This window comes from Penaeus monodon, chromosome 28 (assembly GCF_015228065.2).
Source record: "Penaeus monodon isolate SGIC_2016 chromosome 28, NSTDA_Pmon_1, whole genome shotgun sequence".
Taxonomy (NCBI): Eukaryota; Metazoa; Arthropoda; class Malacostraca; order Decapoda; family Penaeidae; genus Penaeus; species Penaeus monodon.
The window spans coordinates 14,532,521-14,533,724 of NC_051413.1; the positions used below are offsets into that span (position 1 = coordinate 14,532,521).

Here is a 1,204-nt window from a genome sequence, read left to right on the forward strand (position 1 = left end):
TAGACATACACGAAGATCTGCATTTACGTCACATTGAATTTGCAAAGGGACAGGACGGGAGGCTTATCAAGAGCCTCTTACGCAGCAGGCAAGAGAGCCTACAGGAGTAGGAATCTAAGAAAGCTTGTAAACTAAAAACGAAACCTTGGAGAGAAATGTATAATAATAACACGCAAAGAAAACCAAATGAGTAATCAAGTCGCTAAAACTCCAGCGGAAGACCATTCACAGAGCCGCCCACTTCTCCCGCCGTAGAGAGACGGACGCGGCGCTTACCTTGAGGGAGCGCGGGTTGATCTCCCGCGTGAGGCTGATGCAGTTCTCGGTGTTGGTGAAGTCGAGCTGGCCGAGAGGGGACACCACCTCGCCAATGATGTCGTCGCGCGAGTACCTGTCGAAGCTCAGGACCACGAAGTGAAGCGTGATGTTCTGCAAGAGATTCGCGCGATGAGTCCAGCGCAGAAGCGTGTTGCTTAAATATACACTTACCCAAGGTCTATGTATTGTCCTTGGGTAAGTGTATATTGACCTTGGAGCTACCTGCATCTGAACGAATGCATATGCACGAGCAGACACAGGGCCTATGCACATATATTCCAACACGCACCTACACGAACACCTTCTTCACCTGAAGCTGAGAGTAGTTGATCCCGTAGAAGGTAAAATCTTCGTCATACACCGGATTCACAGTCTTCCTCAGAACGCGTGTCTTGACCTTGTGCTGCTTCTCGGGAAGCAACTGCAGCTTGACGTACGGGTCGCTCGAGGTCAAGGCAGGGTCTTTGGCCGGGAGGTCGGTGCACCGGACTATGGTCACGACCAGAGCGTTCTTGTCGAAATTGTACCTGAAGAGAGAAAGTGTCAAGGGAGGACCATGGAGTGGCAGCAATAACGCTAGTAATAGGCGTAATAAAAATCTTTATACACTACTACAACTACTACCGTTACTCCTGGTGAGGATGGTTCTGATCACCTTTATATTAATTGTTGCAGTTAATATCAACACTGGCTTCACTAAGCTTTCTTAAATCACATGTCATGCCCAGGCCGCCTCCCTCTTGTCCCACCCTCCTCCGCCAGCGTGACCGGCGCCCCTGAGCTTGTGCCCTCTTGCTTCCCCCCCTGACCGTTCCTCACCTCAGCTTGAAGTGCAGCTTGCCCAGGCGAGTGGGCTGGGCCTCCTTGGCCAGGTTCCGCTCATTGA

The 1,204-nt window shown here is 51.2% G+C and overlaps 1 protein-coding gene across 1 annotated transcript; it reads right to left on the bottom strand.

The window, feature by feature from the left end:
- Positions 1-276: 276 nt before the first annotated feature.
- LOC119591059 (synaptotagmin-4-like) lies at positions 277-1,202 on the bottom strand (the record flags this gene model as incomplete). Its single annotated transcript, XM_037939786.1, is given in 3 exon segments — positions 277-429; positions 629-845; positions 1,138-1,202. Coding segments are annotated over 3 exon segments (435 nt in total), but the record flags the coding sequence as incomplete, so codon positions are not given.
- Between the last annotated feature and the right edge of the window lie 2 nt (positions 1,203-1,204).